General features: G+C 37.2%; 1 protein-coding gene across 5 annotated transcripts in view; it reads right to left on the reverse strand.

Moving 5' to 3' along the window:
* The window catches only part of BTBD9 (BTB domain containing 9), a 504,605-nt gene that overhangs the window by 183,163 nt on the left and 298,678 nt on the right, over positions 1-22,764 (reverse strand). For all 5 annotated transcript variants that reach the window (XM_072641985.1, XM_072641984.1, XM_072641986.1 and 2 more), the window contains one exon: positions 17,924-18,033. In XM_072641985.1, coding sequence (XP_072498086.1) covers positions 17,924-18,033 — 110 coding nt within the window. The remainder of the gene's footprint in view (positions 1-17,923; positions 18,034-22,764) is intronic.

Here is a 22,764-nt window from a genome sequence, read left to right on the forward strand (position 1 = left end):
CCTTAACTTCTCTGCTGACCTCCAGTCTTACGTCTCAAAATTGCCTTTCAGACATCCTGAATTGGATGTCTTATAAGTATCTTAAACTCAGCAAATCCAAAACAGAACTCATAACCTTTCTCCTTAAACCTTCCCCTCTTCTAACTTCCCTAGTACTATAAAGTAACCTAACACCCTCCCAGTCCCAAAGGCTCACAACCGAGGAGTCATACTGGACTCCCTCACCTCCTCAATCCAGTCTGTTGCCAAGGCCTACTGATTTCACCACTTCAACATCTTTCAAATATGCCCCTTTCTCTACTCTGATACTGCCACCACCCTGGTGCAGTCCTTATTACCTCCTAGATTACTGTAATAGTCTGCTGAATGGTCTCCTGACTCAAATGTCTCCCAACTCAAGTCCACCCTCCATTCAGCCACCAAAGTGATTTTCCTAGAGTACAGGTCCTACCATGACACCAGTGGCTCCCTAGTGTCATCAAAATCAAATATAAAATCAACTAATTAATCAAGAAACCTCTTATTAAAAACCCTTCATAACTTAGATCTCTCCTACTCTTTCAGTCTTCTTATGCCTCAATCCCCACCATGTACTCTTCAATACAGTAATGCTGGCCCTCTTGGTTGTTCCATGAACAAGACATTCCATCTTGGCTTCAAGTATTTTCTTTTCCTATGCTGTGCCTGGGAAGCTCTCTCTCTTCATTTCTTCCTGCTGGCTTTCCTGGCTTCCTTTAAGTTCCAACTAATAAATGCTCTTCTATAGATCCTTTTCCAACCTCCTTTAATCCCGAAGTCTTTTCTCTTTTAATTATTTCCTCTTTTCCTGTATATTGCTTATGTGTATGTATTTGTTCTTCATTATCTCCCCTAATTAGATGGTGAGCACCACGTGGGAAAAAAAGTACCTTATGCTTGGCACAGCCGGTACTTAGTAAATACTGACTACAGTCCCCCAGGTTCTCATCTTAGTGTCATTCTTGACTCCTCACTCACATTCTACCACATATCTGACATGTTATCAAATCTTATCATTTCTTCCTTCACAAGATCTATGCCATCTCCTTCTCTCCACTCAAATAGCCACTACCCTACCATCACCCTTATCACCTCTTGCACTGAATGTCACAACAGTCTTCTGATTGGTCTCTTTGTCTCAAGTCTCTCTCCACTTTAATTCATCTGTGACTAATGAGATGTTGATTAGTTAATGACATTTAACCTTCAGTTTCTATTGCCTGTGATGACTGACCTCCTTTCTTAGTCACCATAACTGAAAAAGCCTTAAGGATTCAAATCTACAAATGTGAAAAACTAAAGCCTTTACATTCTAAGAAGGTAGAGCATACTGAAAATCTTGAACACTGTCTCTCATCCCATTTGTTTTCACTCACTCACTCTCTCTCTCTCTCTCTCTCTCTCTCTCTCTCACACACACACACACACACACACATACATCCCTATGATATATATTATTATCCCATGAATAAGTTTATTGATGGCACATTAGAGTTCTAAAAGCAAGGTTCTTCACATAGAGTGACTATAGAGACTGAAATTTAGATAACCAGATGGGTTAACAGCCTTTTCTGTACTACTCCTCTTTCTAAAATACTGCATAACTGGATTTTTTTAATTTAAGGAAACAGTCTCTTCCCTGCTAAGAGTTCTGTTGAACTGTAACTGGGAAGGCAGAAAAGACTACAGAGCATGCTGGGTGACATTCTTAATCCTAAATGTAAATGTGAGTAATTCTCATGATATCCCATTGATGATAATTTTTTTGCTTCTAGAGAAGACTGTGGAATATACTCTGTCCACTCTCAGGCACTCTTAATAGGGAGAATAATCACACCAGTGTATCTCTAGTCAAATATCCTCTCTCAAGTGACATCCATAGATTCCATGTGTTCAATAACCACCTTTAAAGATGACTTTCAAATCTATACACCCAAACCTAATATTTTTCCTAAGCTTCAATCCTATATTGACAATGTCTATTAGATACCTGTATCTCAATGTTATTTCAAATGCAACATATCAAAAATAGAATTTATCTTTCCTCCTATACCCATCCCTTTTACAAATTTCTTTTCTATTGCTGCTTACTAAAGCAGAATTCTTTTTTCTAGGTAGGCCTTGAAGGCAGCAACAGGGAAATTCCAGATTTTCACTGCCTCCCCCCCAACAAACAAACAATTAAACCTATCAACTCTTATGGTTGAGTTGATATCCTTATCTTTGAACATACTTTGCCAGAAAAATGAGATTCTTAATTTGCCCCATGAAGTTGTCAAAAAGAATCATATAGCTTAAATATGGAACTCAGGATTAAATTCAATCAGTAAGAGAAACAGTTTTGCCAACATTAGTATATGTCTTAAAAGATTTTAAGTGTGGGTAGCATAATTAGAATTCTTTTTTTATTGGTGTGAGATTTACACAGGAATTGTTTTCACTGTGTTGTGTGAACAATATTGAAATGAACAAACGTTCCATGCTGTTAGGTTATAGGTCCTGTTATGGCAAAAAAGTTCTGCATTCTTATTATCAAAGACATCAGTACAGTTTGGGAATATATTTCTTAACTAGAAATACATAAAGAACAAAGAATCAAGATATAACATGCATTATTTAAAATGCATAGATTTTACTTACTCCTACTTTTTGTTTCATGTATATTTTTCTTAATATTCTAGTATTTAAGTTGGGGACTTAAAAAAACTTAGTTGATTCCAATTTAGGGTTTATACTTATCAAACTTTTAACAATTTTAAAGTGTGGACTGATTTTAGGATTTTAAGTAATAACTCTTTGATCTCAAGGCCTTGAACAATAATTCCTTTAAAAATGCATCAATAACTGAAAAAAGTTAAATTTCTCTTTAAAACATTAATTGTACCCAAGCTGCTTAAAAACAACATAACTCTGTCCATGGAATAGCAAATGCTCTTCTCAGAACTGGATCTGAGCTGGAAATATTTCCACACAAGTGTTTTTGCCTTTGTATTGCTAGAATAATGCCTGACTCACAATAAACATTGGGATCCATCAAGCCAAGAACAATTTTACTGTTATTATGTCTTCAGTTATTTTTGCACCATAGCATTTGGGTATACAGAACACATTCCTAAATAAAGACCAAATCCTCTTGTGTTTTGTCCCATATAAGTTTCATTGGGTTGAGGTGGAAAAACAGTGAAAGAATCCCAACTTGGGAATCTGACATTCAAGGCCTCCATAACCTTTCCTGTTTTCTTACACCTTACTCCCTACCCTCTTTGATACAGTGACACTGGGCTCCTGGCTATTCCATGAACAAGGCACTGCATCTCTTGGCATTCTCCTTCATGCCTAGAATGCTTTCCCTCTCAATTTTTGTCTCCTGGCTTCCTCCAAGGCCCAGCTAAAATCCTATCTTCTACAGGATGCCTTTCCCAATCCTTGGTTCTAGTGCCTTCCTTCTGTTAACTATTTCCTACTAATTTTGGACAGAGTTCGTTTGTACCCCTTATAATGCTGGTTCCCCAACCCTGGTCACCTAGCTCACTACCTTAAATGTCAAATGCATGTGCCCACTATCTCTTCCTGAACTTGAATCTTTATTTTAATCAGCTGTTCTCTTTATTCATTTTCTTGTAGTCTTTCCCATTAGATTCCAAGCTCCTAGGGGATAATGACTGCCATTTGCATTTTTTTTTTTTTTTTGCATTTCCATTACTTATCATAGTGTCTGGCACAAGTGACAGATTGAATTTCAGGAGATTTTGTCTAAAGTTTGTGGGAAGGTTGTGTCTACAAAAGGAAGGTTCCTTCTGCAAACTTACATTTCACCACTAGTTATATGAAAGATGAGCAATCCCTTGTTCTATGAGGGGAGGTAATACCTCCTTAGGGAAGGGTTCAGCGATATCTAAAGAAACCAGGCCACGAAGCTTCAAAGATGGATAGCCCTAAGTTTCTTTAGAGTGGCTCGTAATAACGGCAATCATACTTCATAAGTAGTTTTATTATAAGAATAAAAATCAAATAAAACACTATTCATGCACCAATCTGAAGGTCAATGTTAATCTGCCAGGCTGAGATATCAGAAAACATACAATTTTTAAAAACAAAATTTATAAGTTTGTTAAAACATTCTTCTATAAAACACAATGAAAGTTAAGAAAATCCTCTGACATGTACATTAGCTAGTCATTTTTAAAAATAGTTTATACTTATTGCTGTGGAAAATGGATATAAATACTTCTTAAATGATATTTTACTATAAATATCTGCCCTTTAAGAAATGCTTATTATTCTTGAATTCAAGCTCCCTTTCCAGTGAATATAAAGAATTCCTGCAATGTATTTTCCTTCCTTTCCTTTTTTTCAGGCTGTAAATAACATTTAGCAAGGCACTGCACTGAGGAAGCTGGTGATCTAGATCCCAGTCTTAACTGGATTTGGTATGTGATCTTTGACATGCTGCTGACTATACTGTCTACTTCACAGGGGATTTCAGGCACGCTATTTACCTTTATTGTGCCTCAGACTCTTTATCTATACAACAAGGAGGATAATCCTACCTCCTTGGGATCCAGAGAAAATAAATGAGATGATGTCTCTAAAAACACTTGGAGATTTTCTGGGAAAAGGTGTTTCATAAAGCACAGCTTTTTTCCCCCTCACATTGGCAAAGTACATGGTAGTATCAGCATTTCAGAGATCTGGGTGCTATTCAGAGATAGGAGACTTTTCTCCCAACACAGCTACTTATAATTGTAAAGGAAAGAGAACAACATTTCAACTGACCTGCGAAAACTATTCGCACCTGCCACTGTCATATGCAGCTGGCTAATTCAGAGTAAGAGAGAAGGCAGTTCCTTCTGGTCGATATTTGCTGGGGACAGCAATTTCTAACCCACCAAATCAGCTTGAGATCATTTGAGTCATTAGGTTAAGGAAGACTCTGTGCTAACAGTATAGTGGTTATGAAGTTCCTTTATTAAACAAAAAGGTCCACCCAGTGCTTGCCTTCTGGAATAGCTGTATTATTCTGGGAATAGGAAATCTTGTGCTGCTGCACTGGAATAAGCAAGTTATTTCCTTTCCACCGCTCCCCTCTTCCCCAAATCACAATTTCTGAAGTAAAATGGGCAGGAGTGAAGAGCACTGACCATGCAGCTGTTCCATTCCTCACAGGAGCATGAGAGTAGGGGGGGAAGAGGGAAAAGTAAAGTCCCAACAGTATTTAGATGATCTTGAAATGTTCATAATTTCCTTAGGGTGTACTCACCGCCAAGCTGACAGATATTGCTGGGAAAACCTGTACTGCTTTCAAGAAAGGCTAACCTTTCAAAAGGTGGAAGAGAGAAAAAAAGGTGGTGGGGGGAGAGACAACCAATCTATTCAGTGAAGGGATGACATTAAACTGGACAGCATGCCACCTTTGTAGTGCTGGACTTTTAAAAAGCTCTGTATAATAAAATTGCCAAAGATAACAGCACTGGGAAAATTCTTCATTTCACTGAGTTTTCTTTTACTGTCCATCTGAATTTTTTTTTAAAAACAATTAAGTATCAGAGTGTCCAAAAAAGTAAATAGCTTATTAATTATATTTTAAAACACACAAAGAAATTTCTCCACAGGCTCTGGATGATAAGTTGTACACAACACTTCCCTGACAAGAACCATGGACACACCCTTTTTTCTATCCTCTTTTAATCTTTATCCATTGCAGTCTTTTCTTCTTTGCTATACTATGTAGAAGTGGAAAGAAAGTACAGTACAGAGCAGTGCCAATGGAGACAAACACATCACAGAAAACCGATTCTTCAAATCAGAGGGCCACGATTTCCTCCTAGGCCTCCCGGCAGGCTACAGACTTACTCAGCCCCCTTTGCTTACAGAGTCCTTGACATTTTCTAAAGAGAGACTTTCAACAGTGCCAGGTTATATGGAGGATTTTAGAATACTGACTATCAGCTCCAGGAACACAACAGAAGTTCAATAAACTCCTGGTTCCCATCAACAGGAAAGAAGAACATCAGATTCTTGAACCTAAAAAAGTCTCTTTTTGCAAAAAAGGACTGATAGGCAGACTGAGAAGGGTCCTGGTTTTGAAGCTTACATCTGCAAACTGTTATGATTCTGGTAAAGTCATTGAAGCTTTAAGGGTTTCAATTCTCCTCATTTTTAATGAGGGGCCTATACCCTCATCTGTGAGATGTACGATGATTTCAAATCGCTAATTCCTCTAATCTCACTTCTCTATTATTAGGAATGTAGAGCTAATTTACTAGATTCTGTACGTGTAGCTAAAAGAGAACTAGGGGATGGGAAATGGTATAGGAAGATTTCCAATTACAGCAACACATGACAGATAGCTTTCCTGTTGACCCAGATGTCTATTTGCAAAGATGTTTTTTCTTGCATTTCCAAATGTAAATCTCCTGTTTAAAGCTACTCAAAAATCTGCATGCTGTTGTTCATTAAAATGGTCATTAGTCATTTCCTTCGGTGTCCTATGTTTCTATCAGTTCTGATAAGGGGTGACTCACCTACTGTCTTTCTTGTGGAGAAGAGATTATCAAACCTGCCCATTCAGAGATTAACAATAATGTACCATAAGGAAAATTACACCTTCAGCACAAGAATCTGCAATTGGGGAACAATTTTACATGATCATATTAATTTATATCAATTATCTTGATTATCGAGAAAATGAACCATAAACTAGTACCGAAAAGGCAAGGAGTACACTATAAGGAATAATTAGGTCCCACCCTCCTAGAGACCATAGCCATTTAATACTCCTTTTTTTGAGTGATGTTTACGGTGTCTGCTTTATAACTCCCTTCACATTAACTTTCAAATGTCAAAAGCAGGCAGTTAATTGTTTATTATGCAAAACATCAATATGTAAAACACTGTGACATAAAATTGTTATAATCAATCTATAGCAAGAAATCATGCCTTATAGCTTTCATTGCTTATTTTTCAGGGTCCTAATCTCAACTTAACTGACATGTAGGCTGCGCATGCCAGGTAGTTATGGGTCTGAAAAATGATAATATGTCCCACATGTACTGCTTCCAGAGACAACTGAAAAATGATCTGATTAAGAGTTAAAAAATAAAACAAAGCAAAACAAAACCATACACAGTACGGACTCAGAGAGCTCTAATAGACAGAGCCAAAGGATGTGATTTTTCTCTTCTTGAAGTTGAGGTTCTGTCCTTGGTATCCTGGTGAGTATTGTCTTTCTATTAAGGATTCTGAGATACCAGGGTTTTTCCTCACCAGCATCTGTTTTATTTTTTTTCAACAACTACTGGGGCAAAGCCACCTCCCATTTTCCTTCCCTCTACCTACTGGCTACATTCACATTTTCTGCCTTCTCTCTAATTACCAAGTTTAGAGAACTATCTGGAGTAAACAGGATCAAGAGTTGCATTCCTGTCAGTCCTGACAAAGTCTACTAGAATGTGAGCTCCTTGAGGGAAGGGACTTTGTAATTCTTCATTTTAGTATTCCTAGCACCTTACACAGTGCCTTGCACATAATAAATGTTTGCTGAACTGAACCATATTAAAAACACAGAGGAAAGAGAAAGAAGAAATAGGAAAGGAAAGATAAAATAAAGGATGATAACAATGGATTTTACTGTAGAAGAGAGAAGCAAAGGCGAGAAATTGGCATTATTTTAGACTTTTTACTTTAGGACTTAAAATTTATACTTGCCAAATCATTGCTGATGGCACTAAACTTCAGCCTGGCAACTGGACTGATGCAAACAGCTATCAAGTAAACCTAAAGACAGCCTGACAGTAGGTCATCATTCTACCATTAGGAAGAGGAAGGAAATACCTTGGGATTCATTCTGCTTCTGAAGTAGTTATGCATCTTACTGACCTCTAAACACGTGCTCATTTTGGCTGGTTAGGCCATGCAACCAATGTGGTGGTTGTAACTCACTCACAGTAAGTCATAGAATAAAAGAATTTGAGTGAGAAAGAAACAAAGTTCAACTAGTACAACACCTTTACGGATAAGGTAATGCAGGGTTTAAGAGGTTAGGTAAACCACCCCCAATGTTATACAAAATAAACAGCAAAGTAGAACCAGGGTTTTTATTACTTTTTAATTTAATTTTTTTTCCAATTACATGCAAAAGCAATTTTTAACCTTTGTTTTTTTAAACAATTTTGAGTTCCAAATTCTCTCCTGCCCTCTCTCATCTCTCCCTTCCTTGGGAAAGGAAACAATCTGATAAAGGCTTTATACATGTATAGTCAAGTAAAACATATTTCCATATTAGTCATGCTGTAAAAGAAAACATAGACATCCCCCCACCCCAAGAAAAGTAAAGTAAAAAAAGTATGCTTCAATCTGCATTCAGATTCTATCAGTTCTTTTCTGGAGATTTAGCAGTTTTCATCATTGGTCCTTCAGAATTGTCTTGGATTTTCATATTGCTAAGAATAAGTAGGTCATTCACCGTTGATCATTGTACAATATTGGCTGTTATTGATATAACAGAACCAGTATTTTTTGACTATCCATCCTATGTTTTTCCTGCAATACAGCGGTGTTCTTTCGAATACATCATTAACATTAAAATTATTCCAATAAAATCAAAGTCTCTCCAATCATACACCTTTTAGTGTGCTCTCACAGCTCACTGAGAAGGTTTTATTGCACCATGCTCACAATTTTTATAACAGACATCAACCGTACATTAATCCACCAAAGGGCCACTTGAAAAAAAAATGATTACTCTCAATGGGTAGTTTGGCTTCCTGGGTTGAGTGAGTAAGAAAAGGGAAACTGTAGAGGTCAGGGTCCTTCACTGCTCTGCTGCCTGCCCCCAGGATGGGTGCTATCACCGTTCAGTTTCCCTTGCACAGGCAAAAATGTTAGCCACTGCCTCATGCACTACTCTTAATAGAGAGGGTCCTTCTCCTCCTCTTTGTGTCTCTCACTAGGTCACAAGACCTATCTGCATTGGTGATTGCTCTGTATTTAGAACTCAGTAAATTCACATTTTGGAAGCATCTAGCTCAGGCATTCTAGTATTTCACACAATCATTTCTAAAAGACTTTGCTTTGAGCGTTCTGCCACCTTCTGCACTTTTATATCCCGCTAGAGTCACTTACATTTTACACTTCATTTTATTACAAATTTTAGTTGGTTCCATCATGGCCTCCTGGAAAACAACCTCACAGACTGTCATTTCCTGTCATTAGGAGGGCAGCATTCAAGTTATTCTCTGTAAGAGCACCAGGCAGTTTTTATGATAATTTTACCACAGGTAATATTGTGATTTTCAAGTATGCTTTCTCAAAGCACTGTACCTATTCCTGCTTTTAACTATCTAATGCTGCTGTAAAAGAAACATACAAGTCTTTCCAATGTTAACAGGCCAGTAAACCTCAAAAGATTACTGCCTCCTAGACTGAAATATGATCACTAAATTTTACTCACATCAATAAGTAACACACCTGAATCCCACTACATTGGGCTATGTGGCTGGGAGAGGACACATTTGGACTACATGTCCCCAAAGACTCCAAAACCAAAGGTTACAGTTAGTCAGTAAACATTTATTGAGTACCTAATATGTTCCAGGCATTGTACTAAACTGTGGGAGTACAAAGAAAGGTAAAAGATCATCCCTGCTCTCAAGAAGCTCACAATCTAATGGGGGAGACAACATGCAAATAAGGATGTATAAACAAGTTATAGTGGATAAATTGGAAATTTACACTCTACTACCTGAAAACAAAAGGAAATAGAGGAAAATCAAATTAATCTCTGAATAACACAACTGTTCAAAGAGCTGGCTGGAAACATGCTATCAACAGATAATATATATTGTTTAATTCTTACTATTAACTTTTGATGAATCTTTAAGATTAAGAAATTCTAGATAATTCAACAGTCACCAAGAGACTGACTACATTTTGTTGGGGGTGGGGAATCCCTCCTCAAACATCTCTTTTACTCTATGGGCCATGTTGGCAGAGAGACATTATAGGATGCCATGATGACATCATTATCTAGTCTGCTTCTCCCTATAAGTCAGCACTACTAGTTGCTGGGCACCATAATTTGAAACAAAAGGCAAACCAACAAACGCAGATTTTACCCAATGGATAGCTAGTCTCTTGGTTCCACTTCAGTTAACTCAGCAGCATCTGTACAATATGATCTTGCCCGTATATCATCTGATTGTCATAAGGATATAAAATTTCTCAGCCTGGGCCAAATCCATGCTTCACGTAATCCAATATTTGGTCTTTGACAGTGCTATCAAGGAAGGTTTTGAAGGAGAGCAAACCCAAAGGTTAGTTATACTTCAAGTCATTCTATTTTCCCTCAACTCATATGGCTATTCTCTACTAATTTATTCAGAACTTTTTAGAAACTGCTAATGGTTTCAGTTTTTCTTACCTTAAAGAGTAACCATTTCTACAAGTTTACCATATCCATATAAAATAAATACATTCTTATCATTTCCTAGTGGGATTTGAATCCTCTGAAGTACAACTAAAACTTTATTTTTTGGATAAGGCAAGAAATGCCAAACTTAACTAGTGAATCGTTCCATACACGTGTACATATTGTCTATGTAGATACGTTTCAGAGCTTTAATTATGTACTTATATGTCCTCAAAATATGACTAAGTTTCTTGAAGATAGGGACCATATTTTTAGTTTTCTATTATCTACTACCTTCCTTATATCTGAGAGTCCAATACCATGTCACTGAACTGGTAGGTGCTCAATAAATATTAACTCAATTAACTAGATAGTTCTTAAATGCCCTGCTTATTCTGGTAGACACAGCCTAGTTATCAGCAAAGAGACAGAACCAAAAAAAAAAAAAAAAAAAGGCCATTAACACAATGGAGTTCTTATGGAAGAATAAGTGGCGGGTATAAGAATCTCAATGGACCACAGTCCATGATGGAATTCCTCTCTGATTTTCTGGGATAGTTACTCAACACTAAGCTTTGAGTACGAAGTCAGGCTTTGCTCAAAGTCTCTAAAGCTAACATTGTAGTGAATCTAGTTGTGGGACTGAGGTGGAAGGATAATATGTGCTTTCAGCATGACCTGAAGGGATCAAATGAAATATTTGTAAAGTGCTCAGAACAATGCACGGCACATAGTAGGCACTTTATAAATCCTCATTCTCTTCTCCTACTCTTGCCCTCAGATAGCTTACATTTTCTTTCGGATACCTCCCCTCTGTGGATTATTTCCCATTTATCTTACATGTAGCTTGTCTTCATGCAGTTATCTGTATGTTATCTCCTTAAGATTGTGCTCTCTTTCAGTGCAGGGATTGTCTTTTGCCTTTCTTCGCATCCCCAGGGCTTAGCATAGTGTCTGGCACACAGAAGGCACTTAATAAAAGTTTGTTCATTGATAATAAGATAGGGCGTCTTTTTTATTTATGAGGTAAGGCTTCCATGCGGATGTTTTAATATCTGTGCAAGTACTTTAATGTTTGTGCTAAATAAACATAAGTCTCATCTGGCTCACATCTCCTTCCCTAAAGGTGTATTTTGAAGGATTTTATGGAAGTAAGGACTGCTAAACTGCATCTTGGTTGTGAGTTTATAAAGTAAAACTCAGAGGAGAGTCAAATTTTAGAGCTGAAAGGGAGAGTATCTCTTTCCCTCCAGCACCATTCCTTGCCCAGAAAAGAAAACTGAGCAGAGAGGTGTAATGACCTACCTGAGGTCACACAACCAGTCACTTGTAAAAGACTCAAGTGTCAGTGAGGAAAAACTGGACAGAATTAAGTACATGCTGATTTTTCATCTACATTTCCTAAAAACTTGCCAGAACTAAAATTGAAGAAAGTAGCATACTTGTACAGTTGAAGTAATTGCTGAGTTATAGTCAATTTGCATTTTTAGACCAACTAATAAAATAAAGACAGTCAAACAAAAGCATCATTAAGCACTTACTACGTGCTGTGCATGGTACTAAGAGCTGGGAAACCAGCTTTTTGAAAAGAAGCTGCTAAGAAAGTAGAGTCAAGATGACAGAACAGCCAGAAAAAGTTCAGTAAGTTCCTTTCTACAAAACTCCTCTAGACAGATCTAGAAAACTCATCAGACTAAGTCCTAACTAGGAAATCCAAGAAGTCACAGAGTACCATCTGTCCAACCTGGGCTAGCACAGACAGACAGATGGTGGTCCACAGACAAAGCCCACAGTCTGGATAGGAGGGAGGCCAAAGGAGGATCATTCCAGTCTAGGACTTAAAAAGAGTACAGAGGCTGTACTGAGAAGAGTTTCCAGGTCTATACCAGGGCACCACAATCTTGTGCAGGGATGAGAATAGCTTTGCCTTTCACTACCTAGTTTCAGGTCAGATTCAGGGTAGATTAAGGAGGGGACCTATGTACAGGGGTGGTATTTCAAGATAAGGAATGGCCGTAGGCTGAAGGTCATGTACCGTGTGAGGAATAAGTTCAGAAGCAAACAGCAGCTATATGGCTCAGACCTTAGAAGAAGAATGGGACCTCACTTCCAATTTCTGGACCAATCTGCACCCTGCAGAAGAATAATCAGGGTAGGAATCACAGACTAAAGTGAAGCTTACAGTTCTGTCACTCTAAACTAGCAGAGCTATACAGCTAGCAATAAGAGCTTAATAGAAACTCAAAGTTAACAAGGCCAGATCTACATCCAAGTCAAGAACTTGCAGAGCTCAGATCAGAGGGGTACCAGTAAGACTTGCCTTGGATCAGACAACTTTGGGATTATTGACAGTCTGTAAGTTCCTGCCTGAGTTTTACCTGAGATCTTGGAATAATTCAATATCCCCAAGAAAGCAGCACCAGGACTAGCCCATATATCCCATAACGTAAATTCCTAGGAACATTATAGACAAAATCCAGAACTTCCAAGTCAAAGGAAGAATATTGTAAGCAGTCGGAAAGAAAAAAACCACAAGTACCATAGGACTTAGCAGCCATCAATGCAAAGGAGCAGAGAGCCTGGAAGAGAATGCAGGGGTGGAGAACATTTGGTCTCAAGGCCATATGTGGCCATCTAGATCCCCAAGGGTGGCCCTTTGACTGAATCCAAACTTCACAGAACAAATCCCCTTAATAAAAGGATTTGTTCTGTAAAACTTGGACTGAGTCAAAAGACCTCACCAAAGGACTTAAAAGGTCACATGTGACCTTGAGGCCATAGGTTCTCCACACCTGCTTTAGACTTAACAATCAAGAATATCTTATTTAGAAAAACTGAGTATAATCTTACAGAAGAAAAAATGGACTTAGAAGCAGACATGATGAAAGGATCAGAGCTACATAGGAACTCTGAAGTTCATAAAAAGGAATTAAAAGAAACACTAGAAGGTAAAACATGAATGAACAATTATAAGGGACTAAACAAAGATAAACTACTTATATTCTAATATGGAGAGGTAGAAGGGAATAAGCATTTATTAAGTTCCTACTATGCCAGGCACTGCTCTAAGTGCTTTTTACAATTTATCAGGACATTTTATCTTAACAATCCTGCAAAGTAGATATTATTATCATCCCCATTTTACAGACATTAAGTTACTTGCCCAGGGCCACATAGCTAGTAAGTATCTAAGGCTGGATTTGAACTCAGGTCTTCCTAACTCAAAGTCTAGAGTTTATCTGGACCAGTCTATTCACTGCACTACCCTATTATCATCAGGAATCACAGAAAAAATTTAATTAGGTCAAGAATGGGTTGTCTTATATTCTGATGATCTTAAAAGAAGACCAGAAAAAGAAAAGAACTCTACTAAAGGAAAAAGGGAAAGGAAGATAGTTTTCCCTAGAAAACTATCTCACAGTATCAGGGTATGCAAAAAAAGGTTTATTCAAATAAGGAAGAAGGAATGGGGGGAGTGGCTGACAAATTAGAGGGAGGGAGATTAGGAGAGGTGTGTCTATCAAAATAAACTCTAAAAAAGAATGTGCAAAAATTTTATAGCTCCTTTTGAGGTGTCAAAGATTGGAAACTGAAAGGGTACTCATCAATTGGAAAATAACAAGTTAAAGTATATAAATATGATGGAATGCTATTGTGCTGTAAGAAATGATGAGGATAGTTTCAGAAAAACCTGGAAGGCTTGTATGAACTGATCTAGAGTGAGTGAATAGAACCAGGAGAACAACAGGTTTCTCCTTACTTCAAATCTCACCATATTCTATCTATCTCAATGTCCCTGAATCTGACCCCATGATTCCAGAAGATCAATGATGAAATTTTCTAAACAACCTCCTGATAGAAGTGAAGGATTCAGACTGCAAAAGGAGACAAAAAAAATTTTTTGGACATGGCCAATGTGGAAATTTGTTTTGACTCTACATATTTGTAACAGGGGTTTTGTTTTTCTTTCTTTCTCAATGGCAAGCAGTGAGGTGGGGTGGGAGAGAAAACAGATTTTTGCTGATTGACAAAAAAATTAATTTAAAAATGATATTAGCTAGAAAGAGATAAAGTAGAGGGTAGAACAAAAAAGGTTACTACATCTTCTGAGAGGCTGACAAGCAGATTACAGTAGCCACATGACCTTAAATTTCCTATCAAACTCAAGATTTTTGGCCTTATTTATCTTCCTTTAGGATTAGGAGGCTTATCATAAACATTACAGACCTTGAGCATCATTTCAATATTCCTCCCAAGCTCCTCTGGCAGGATAAAATCCTCAGAAAGGGTCTCAACTATAGGTTAATACTAACACAAAAATAACATTTATTATACCCCAGCTCCTCTGGACAAGTCTCATGTGGGGAACAGATGATAAATAGCATTCATGAACAGCTACTGTATATGGAAGGTTCCTTGATGACTAAAAGAAGGGAAGACAGAATATCTATTAATATATGTATATACCAAAGTTCATTCATAGAACACCTCAAACCAAGCAAACATATCACAGAAGAGGAGCAATGTCAGTTGGAGGACAATGAAATCTCTACTCTCAGCATGATGCTGCCACAGCACCTTTCCCCATCTGCCCAGTACAGAGGCAGCTTTTATTTGAGAAAATATTAAAGAGCAAGGGACAGATGTGATTTCAGTGCAGGTCATCCGCCAGTGGGTGCATATACATTTCTGTTTACCTGCACCACTGTTCCCATTTGGGTGAGGGATGATGACAAGCAGATGATTACAGAGCTAACTTCGAACAATCCTTTCAGCTTCACACACACATGCACACAAAGGTCTGAGAAACAGTGTTTCACAAGCTGCCCAAAGAACTTCTTGGATTGTTGAGACCTTTTTTTCCCAACCTCCTATAGGCCAAAGCCTATTAGTCATTCAATAATGTTGACTAGTTCAGTTTGGTCAAAATATGCAAGCCACTGAGAAGTGTTCTTCCCTGTAACTGGTTACAATTTTCTTCCTTTTATTATAGTAACCATCTCCTAGAGAAGTTCTCTGTTTACTCCACTTTTTGATAATCACAATTTCCACAAATATCTGCACCAACATCCCAAGGCATTTATGGAATAACTTCAAGTCAGTGAGTAAATGGTACCTCTTTGTCTATTATGCCTGAGAATACTATATACAGAAGAAAAGTAGGCAAATATTATTTCTTTATATTTTTTAAATATGGAAAGAAGCCTGATTCCCGATGACCTGACCTCCTTCTAATGACCATCTCTCTAAAACTAATTCCGTGGACTTCCTTATTTTTTCCAAGAGCACTACTTACTACCATTCATCCCGTTGCCTATGTGTGAAATCTCAATGTTACCTTTAGTTCCTCCTCCTTCTTCTTAAAAGAAATCAATGACTAGATCCTGCTTATTTTTTCCTTTTCAATTTCTCTCACAGCCTTCCCTTCTTTCTATTCCCACTACTACCATAGTACATGTCCTCATTACCACTAGACTGAACCACTTTCACAGCTTGCTAACTGTCTCCCCACCACTATTCCCTAGCCATCCCTAAGACATCTTTCATTCAGCTAGCTAGCTGCCAGAAGAAACTTCCTCTGGCTCAGATGTCAACCTGCTTAAAGCCTTTCAATGGTTATCCACTGCCTAAGGAAGAATTCCAAACTCTTCCAGGTTACCTGACCCCTTCCCACCTTTTTGGCTTATTTCACATTGCTGGCCTTTTCTCTATACCAGCCTCTATCAGTTTTGCATAGGATTGTGTAACCTATCTTAAATTCTTAGTATAATCTATGATCACTGAATCTTTTTTGGTCTAGACTTTCAACTTGTTCATTTAGGGAATTATTATTGAGGAGAAACTGTCTCTATGAATACAAATCAGCAACTGTGCTACAATTTAAGTCTTAGAGTTGTCTGGGGTACTGAAAGCCAGGACTTGAACCTAAGGCTTCCTGACTTTGAGGCTAGATTTACATTCAATACACTATGCTACTACCTCTCACTTGTGTTCAATCTAAATTTAGGTTTTGTGTCTCTCTCACACCTTGAAAGCTTTAAGAGGGCAAAGTTCACATCTTAATTTTATTTGTACCTTCCCCAGCAGCTAACAAAGCATTTGGCACATAGTAGGCACTTAGTTATATAGTCCTCTAACCACAAAATCATACTGTAAGGGTTCAAGTAGGGGAAAGACCTGGGCTAGAAGACAGCAAACGATTTCCCTTAAACCAAACTCCTTCCTGCTCAAATCTAAGCATTCTATAAAATTAAAAACAAAAACCAACAGACAACAACTTTGCTTTTCAATGTAAGGAGAAGTAGCAACCCCATTATTAGGTATTATTAAAACCCAAAGCACCTACATTCCACAAAAACAAATGTTATAAATGTTAAAAAAAAAATAACAACAACCAATGTTCTAAGGTTCTATTTATTTTACACTGCTGAAAAAACTGCACCTTTTTTACAAGGGTCTAGTTGAGGTGTCACACTTCTTGCCCTCCATTTTATTCATTCTTAGGAACATATTCAAGTGAGCAGTTACTGTTAGGGAACTTAGTACATAACTACAACAAAAAATAGCAAATAGTTGCAAGTCACACTCACATTTCCATTTCCAGCTTTTAAAATATTAGCTTGTAACAAGAATCAATGGCTCTAATCTAGGCACTGACAAACATTTGAGAAGCAAAGGCAAATAATGCTGCTCTTGGCTTGGAATATCTGAAGCACCTAACTCTAACACACTGCAGATGCTATAGAAAATAGTGGAAAGAGATGGGTTATTTTCAAAGGAGCCAACCTAAAAGCGGCAGTCTTAATGGTAATCTGATGGTAAGATGATGAATGCATAGTAGGGAGAGTTAGAAAGGAAGCAGTTTGGATGGAATGACAAAACACTCCCAAAACTTAGGCTACCCTGGAAAAAGGTGCAATGTGTCAAGGAATGAGGCAGGCAGCAGCCCATTCAATTTTTAAATTTTATCTATCTATCTATCTATCTATCTATCTATCTATCTATCTATCTATCTATCTATCTATCTATCTTTCCAGCCAAAGTGCATCAAGACCTGAGAAGCTTGAGAAGAGATAAATAATTTGATTAATTCTACCAAAAAAAATTCTTCTTAGTTTTACTAAGGGAAAAGGGAGAAAAATCTATCATAAAGGGCTTCATTAATGTATCAAAGGTAAGCCTACTTACAGCAAACACAGATAAACGATAAATTAGCAAATTAAATCCTCATTTGCTAGTATAATAAAGGAATTTCTTTGTTGTAAAAGTTTATCAGGTATAATTTTAATAATTATTATTATGATTGCTTATACAACTAAACTTCCAAGTCATTCAGTCACATAACAAGAGAATTAATTAGAGAAATTTCCTTTTTGAGTGTTTGGGTACTATTTCAAAGCTATTAAAGAAAGGTGGGTTGGTAAGAGTTGAAGCAATAATTTCATATATTTGGAAAAAAATTTAAACAGATAAGAAAAATGTAGATGCACTACTTACCTATCAGACCCTTCTCAAGAGTAAAGGTTTTGTTTGTAAACATACATTCAAAAGCCACAAGGTGGAAAACTTTGTTCACTGTGTTGTGTGTCCCAACTATTCGAACATACCTGAAGAAAAAGCAAAAAAAAGAAATGTATTTATAACACTGAATTATCACCAGCCATTAAAGATGACTGAATAAGATATACTTGGTAAATATGCCACAGCAAACAACTATATACAAGGAGAAAAAGAGTAAAAGAGACCATGTACTTGATTTCAGACCTCATATTTGCTTTCAAAGGGCTTGGATCCAAGTGAACCAAAAAGAATTATAGCAAATTAAAGAAATGCCTCTTTCCTGACAATCATGGAGAACTTAGACTTAGATATACCTAGAAAATCAAAAGTTCCTGTTTAATTCAATCTTGGAATGTCAAATAAAATTACATACCTAGAAGACATTTGCAGTAAAAAATTACAAATAATTTCCTAACTCCACTTGTGGCAAGAATGCCTCCAATTCTCCAACATAAGACGTAAACATACACTCTTCCCCCCCTCCCCAATCAACCACGTCATGTATTTTCAAACATCATGAAGTATTCTACTAACTGAAGACAAACAATAAATCAATATCTTCTTATTGAAAAGAAATGCAAAATTAAACCTAAAAGCCTCAAACTAACCACATATTTTCTTGTCTTCTAATTTTGTTTTTAAATCTTTATTGGTAAATTAACTCCTTATACTCACATCAGACACCAACTTCATTCCTGCTGAAACCCTTTCCTGACTACAAGAAATGGTTATCAAGGCTAGCCTAGGCTTTGTAACCTCCATTCTTTTCTTTGGACTCTGTGCTGCACAGAACTGGCATCTGCACAGTCTCACTGAATAGCTCTTGAATATAGTGGCCTCTTCACCCTTCGCATTACCCTGGAGGCTTCACCTTCAACAAACAAGTATTAACCTTGCATCAGCTTGCTCCCTTCACTTTCCAAGGGGACAAGATAGTTCACAGATTAATGAACAGTCAAATTCACTCTTATGAGTGCTACCCAATCCCACATGGAGTACAACACACAAGACCCACCAGAATTTGTTAAAATTGAGGGAAAATAACTTGATTAACTGACAATTCTCTCTCAAATTATCTAGTAGCCACAATGAAGGAAGGTGCACATTAAAGGAACAGATTTCAATGAAGAGATGGAAGAATGGATAACATTTTTTGTAAAATCCTCTGCTGTATAAAACAACACTCCCTTTAGCTGATAAAATTTTATTTCCAAGTTAATAATGTTCACTAATTCAGTGATTTCTCACTTTCGTTATTCCAAGTAAACTTTATAATATATATAAAAAAAAAATAAAGAAAAAAAAATAAAGACAGACAGGGATCAATTTGCAAGATATAAAAGAAGGGAAAAGCATGAATGATGGAAGGAAAAAATAACAGATGGTTGCTTCTATTTTTAAAAAAGTGGCCAAGAAGAAGGCATCAACAGCCATGAACCCATATATTTGCTTTCTCATCTATATAAACATTTGAAGGTCTACCTATTAATAAATACAAAGGAATTACATGAAAATAACTATATTCTTTACAGAAATAAAGACAGACATAAAATGAGGAGAAGTAGTAATAGTTCATGTGCAGGTCAAGCTAATATAATATAAACAACCACGATTAATTTAAATTTAATTGAAGTAGTTTACTTATTCGGTGTCATAATGACTAAAATACCAAAGGATTAGTTTATGTAGCAAAAAAAAATATCATCTGGAGGAACAAAAGGTCAAAAAACTCAAGGGAAGTCATGAAAAAAACGTTGTAAGGAACAGAACCTAGCAACAGTATCTGAAAACATTCCACGAATCAATAAACAACAGAACTATATGGTATCTGTTAAACAACAGAAAAGTTGATCATGCAACGGATTAAGTATGTAATATCCTGCACTAAATGAATCTAGTAGCCTCGTTGTTTGATACACCTGAAGACCTCAGTTACTGGGGTAAGAAATAAGTATGTGACAAAAAGTACTGGCAAAAATTAGATTTAGAGCAGAGTTTCCCAAACTTATTTGGCCTACCCCACTCTTCAAAAAAAAATTACTGTCTCCTTGGAAATCCACTTTCTTTAACTGTTTAACGGGTGTTTTGTTTTTAATTTGCATCATTTCAAAAACACAAATATTTTAAATGATGCATCATAAATGTAATAATTTATTGTAAGCTTTTGGGTTTTTTCCTGCACTGACATTTTGATGATAAAATATTGCATCATGTAACCATATAGTATTATATTGTAAACAAGTAATTACATGCACACATTCCTACTGATGCATGCTGGACTTTCCAACAATGTGCAACATACTTGCCTGCCAATGTTTGCTTGTTAAGGTCTGTGGGCGGACTAGACCAGTGATCAGTTATAACTTGAATTTTGTGTGTTTATCTGGGAAATAACATAATCACTAAGACTTTAACTGTTATACAACAAATGAAACACGTACAAACGGTTTTTCAAAAAAAAACCAAACAAACAAACAAAAAACTTTATAATATAAATGTTATTTCTTTTTTTTTTAAAGCTCTAAGTAGACTTATTCTGGATTTTATACTATGAGCTATTTCATTCTTTCTTTCCTCTACCCCACATCCCACTTCTAGCCTGAATCTTGGGGCATTCCCTATGCACCTCATTTAGCCATCTGTTCCTCAACATGAGTTGATCACTCATCATCAAAACCAATATAAATGCTATTTCTTAGATACGCAGCTTTGAGGGCTAATGCACACAGCAGGGAGACACCACTCTTTCCATAGAGAGTCAAAGGCAGGCTGGATCTGACTGAGCAAACCCCTTTGGCTAAAGAGGAGGTCAGCTTTAATTGGTACTGTTGCCTTCAAGGAGGATGCAAAGCAGCTATGCTGAGTTAACCGAGTCTGGGGGTTTTCTTTTGCTGAGTTTTGAAAGGTCTAAGCAGTGTGGGATTTCAACCATTATTGGCAGTGAAAACCGTGTTGGCAGCTTTCTGGAAGGGAAGGGGTGTTAAACTTGGCACATTGTTTAGAATCTAATTTTGTAAATTAGATTCAACCCATAGCAACTCGACCATCATCAAATTTTCAACTTCATGTAGCAGTGACAAAGTATGGAAGTGCCACTCTCAGCAACCCATACATAGTCAGGGGAGGGGTTTGGTGGAATTAGATCAGAACACTTTCCCAGCAATGCTGGATAAACCAAGAAAAGACTCTTTGTATAAAGTTATTTGGGGGTTGGCGCCACACATGGAATGTCCTGGTTCTTAGGTCTCTACCACAGGAGAAAGACCACTATGTCTAAGGTCTACATGACCTTATAGGACCTAGAAGTTTCTCATTAAACTACTGTGCTGACATCCCTCTTTTCAGTGATCACTCTGTCTTTTTTCATACAAGACTGAACCAGACTTTCTACCATGAAAAGATGGGTCAATTTTTCCCTTGACAATAACTAGTTAACCTGGGAAAGTAAAATATCAATTAAAAAGGAAAATGCTTGCCAAAATGACTTACTTTACAACACTGAAGCTGATTATGATAAACATAATAACAGATACATAGTTGGTAAACACTCTGGAACATCACCAGATTTTTTTTTTATTAATTAAATTTATTTATTTAACTTTTAACATTCATTTTCACAAAATTTTGGGTTACAAATTTTCTCCCCTTTTATCCCCTCCCCCCCCAAACACCAAGCATTCTAATTGCCCCTATGACCAATCTGCTCTCTCTTCTATCATCCCTCTCTGCCCTTGTCTCCGTCTTCTCTTTTGTCCTGTAGGGCCAGATAGTTTTCTTTACCCCTTTACCTGTATTTCTTATTTCCTAGTGGCAAGAACATTACTCGACAGTTGATCCTAACACTTTGAGTTCCAACTTCTTTACCTCCCTCCCTCTCCACCCCTTCCCTTTGGAAGGCAAGCAATTCAATATAGGCCAAATCTGTGTAGCTATGCAAATGACTTCCATAATAGTTGTGTTGTATAGGACTAACTATATTTCCCTCCATCCTATCCTGTCCCCCATTACTTCTATTCTCTTTTGATCCTATCCCTCCCCATGAGTGTTGACCTCGAATTGCACTCTCCTCCCCATGCCCTCCCTTCTGTCATCCCCCCCACCCTGCTTGTCCCCTTGTCCCCCACTTTCCTGTATTGTGAGATAGGTTTTCCTACCAAAATGAGTGTGCATTTTATTCTTTCCTTTAGTGGAATGTGATGAGAGTAGACTTCATGTTTTTCTCTCACCTCCCCTCTTTATCCCTCCACTAATGAGTCTTTTGCTTGCCTCTTTTATGAGAGATAATTTGCCCCATTCCATTTCTCCCTTTCTCCTCCCAACATATTTCTCTCTCACTGCTTGATTTCATTTTTTTTTTTAAGATATGATCCCATCCTCTTCAATTCACTCTGTGCACTCTGTCTCTATGTATGTGTGCGTGTGTGCATGTGTGTGTGTGTAATCCCACCCAGTACCCAGATACTGAAATGTTTCAAGAGTTACAAATACTGTCTTTCCATGTAGGAATGTAAACAGTTCAACTTTAATTAAGTCCCTTATGACTTCTCTTTGCTGTTCACCTTTTCATGGTTCTCTTCATTCTTGTGTTTGAAAGTCAAATTTTCTTTTCAGCTCTGGTCTTTTCATCAAGAATACTTGAAAATCCTCTATTTCATTGAAAGACCAATTTTTCCCCTCAAGTATTATACTCAGTTTTGCTGGGTAGGTGATTCTTGGTTTTAGTCCTAGTTCCTTTGACTTCTGGAATATCCTATTCCATGCCCTTCGATCTCTTAATG

This window comes from Notamacropus eugenii, chromosome 2, assembly GCF_028372415.1.
Source record: "Notamacropus eugenii isolate mMacEug1 chromosome 2, mMacEug1.pri_v2, whole genome shotgun sequence".
Lineage (NCBI taxonomy): Eukaryota > Metazoa > Chordata > Mammalia > Diprotodontia > Macropodidae > Notamacropus > Notamacropus eugenii.